The sequence below is a fragment of the Crocuta crocuta genome, unplaced genomic scaffold, assembly GCF_008692635.1.
Source record: "Crocuta crocuta isolate KB4526 unplaced genomic scaffold, BGI_CrCroc_1.0 scaffold301, whole genome shotgun sequence".
In the NCBI taxonomy this organism is placed as follows: Eukaryota; Metazoa; Chordata; class Mammalia; order Carnivora; family Hyaenidae; genus Crocuta; species Crocuta crocuta.
The window spans coordinates 1,683,536-1,686,191 of record NW_027527544.1 but is presented as its reverse complement, the minus strand read 5'-3'; the positions used below and the strand labels follow the sequence as shown (position 1 = coordinate 1,686,191).

Genomic DNA, 2,656 nt, shown 5'->3' with positions numbered 1-2,656 from the left:
GTATCCTTATAAGCATTTCAACCATGTGAATACAGATGCATTTAATTTTTTTAAGTAAATTCAATTTAGGCAAGGGAGTGACATGATCTTGACTTAGTTTTAAAGATTAACTGTAGGGGCACCTGGGTGGCTCAGTCGCTTGGGTGTCCAACTTTGGCTCAGGTCATGATCTTGCGGTTCATGGGTTTCAGCCCTGTGTTGGGCTCCATGCTGGCAGCTCAGAGGCTGGAGCCTGCTTTGGATTCTGTGTCTCCCTCTCTGAATGCCCCTACCCTGCTCATGTTCTGTCTCTCTCTCTCTCAAACATAGATAAACATTTAAAAATTTTTGAGCAGAAGCTGTACTGTAAACACAATTTCAAGATGCGGTTATTAAGCTCTTCAAACATGCAGAAATGCAGAACATCTCCATAAATGATAGTTTAGAAACCTTTCTTTTAGTTTTTTCTTCCCACTGAATTTCTACAGAGGTCATATTTTAATAGACTTAGGTTGATTAATCTTTGTGGCTTCAATCATCTTCTGAGAAAGACTAGAGCTTGAACAACATTTCTTGCCGTGTCTCCTCCTGAGACTTGGATGGAGACTTGGATGAGTATGGTTGGAGAGCTCACATTTGCTTTTGTGTAGCATGTGCATGACCTCGGTGCATGTTAGGAATGCTGAATCTTGGGCCCCATTTCAGGCCGGCTGAATCTGAATCTGCACTTGAACGAGATCCCTAGGTGGTTCAAATAGATATTAAAGCCTTAAAAGCACTGTTCTAGATAACATGGCAATTGCCATTTTGGCCAAATCTAGCCTCCTCAGGTGGCAAGCTGGAAAGCACAGTAAAAAAAAAACTAATCATCCCTCTTATTAGGTATGACAAATTTAGGCCTGATATATAACTTCCCATCACAAAGGGAGTCAAAACTGGCTTTTAAGCAACCACGGTAGAGCTCGAATCTCTGCTAGTCACTGTATTAGGTCAACAATGAGGATGATGTTGATGATAATAATTATAATAGTATTTACAGTGTATTAGATCCATAATAAATGCTTTACAGTTACTATGTTAATGCTCACAATAACTCTATCTCTTCCCATTTATAGATCAGATAAAAAAAATTATCTGATAGTCTTTTCCAGCCTGTTTTTCTCTACTTCAGAGGTTAAAGGTTAAAAACTACATTTCTCAGAAGCTAAGGTGCAGGTATGCCACCCAACTGTATCTACTCAAAGTCTTAGAGCCTTAAGGGTACAATGTGCAGTGGAAGCCATTCTCTGGGACATTGGACCTTCTGGCACCTAGGCAGGTGGGGGGATCTGGTTCAGCTGGGGTGGCTATAATGGAGTGTCCGGCACTTCATTTCAGGGGCCTTAGGTGCCCTGCTTTGGGATGGCTGTGTCAGTGGTATTTAGTTACTAACGAACCACAGTGTTGGGCGATTGTCCTGCATGCGTGGTTTCTGAATATGTGGTATCCGAGAGAGATTCACTGCACCTTCTTTCCCCAGAGACTGGGGGCACTGCTTAATGTCTTTTAATAAATTCCTGTATTATCTTTTTATCTTTCTGAGAGTGGACTCTATTTGCCAATGAGACCCCACCTGTTGTAGTAATTGAGATCAGTTAAGTCGCTAAAAACTAAAAAGTCGTGCTAAATTATGGCACTTGGATGTTCAGTTTTCCAGAGAAGAAGGTGATGTTTGGAGTATTGTAATGCAGAGATGTGAGGTTAATATTTCCTAGAATAGCATTCATCATGAAGATGAATCTTATGTTAAAGGGACCAGTATTTTTTTAAGCTTAGTTTTGCTGCAATTCTAGAAATGTTCAATACCTAAAACAAATATATCCACGTGGCCAAGTCCAGTAGAGAAACAAAACATTATCTAGGTAACTCATGAAAGGAAGAGAGAGAAGAGGAAGGAAATAAGGTTTCTTTGAATATCCATTTTGTGCCAGGGACTGAATTAGAGGCTTCTGTAAACATTAGCGAGGGGATTGTAAAATAAGCATTATATGGTGTAATGGTTAGCAACCAACAGTGGCTGATGTTCAGGCTGATCACAAGCAGTCAGAAATTGTATTAAAACAGATCTATTTGGAAGGAGATCAATTATACACCATTAAAAATACAATAAAAATGCTAATAAGCCATAATAATCTATTATGAACTTTCTGGGGGAAAAAATAGCTGCCTTTGAGTAAGTCAGGTAGGTGGATAATCTTGGTTGCTAATGACTTACCAAAAGGCATGAATGACCAAGTTAGGGCCGCACAGAAAAGCCCTTCTTAGCTTCTGTTCCCCATTTCTTGCTTACCATGATTGTCCACTTCCTGTTTTCAGCCTCTGGGAATACTAGTGACCGTGGGGAATAAAACACTTCGTCATCTACTTCTTCTGGCTTTCTGGGCAAGCAGTGTAAAAATGTCCAGTCGGAGGCAGCAACTTTAGCAGTCTAAAGAAGAGATGGGATAAGACCATATTGTGACTATTATATGTGGCTATCAATTTTTTCTTCTTCATTATTTATTTATTTTAAAGTTTATTTATTTATTTTGAGAGAGAGAGAGAGAAAACACGAGTTGGGGAGGGACAGAGGGGGAGAGAGAGAGAGAGAGAGGGAGAGGGAGAGGGAGAGAGAGAGAGAGAGAGAGAGAGAGAGAGA

The 2,656-nt window shown here is 40.1% G+C and overlaps 1 protein-coding gene across 1 annotated transcript in view; it reads right to left on the bottom strand.

The window, feature by feature from the left end:
* OTC (ornithine transcarbamylase) overlaps nt 1-2,656 on the bottom strand; it is a 61,289-nt gene that overhangs the window by 5,605 nt on the left and 53,028 nt on the right. The window contains exon 9 of the mRNA XM_077765268.1: nt 2,309-2,446. Coding sequence (XP_077621394.1) covers nt 2,309-2,446 — 138 coding nt within the window. The remainder of the gene's footprint in view (nt 1-2,308; nt 2,447-2,656) is intronic.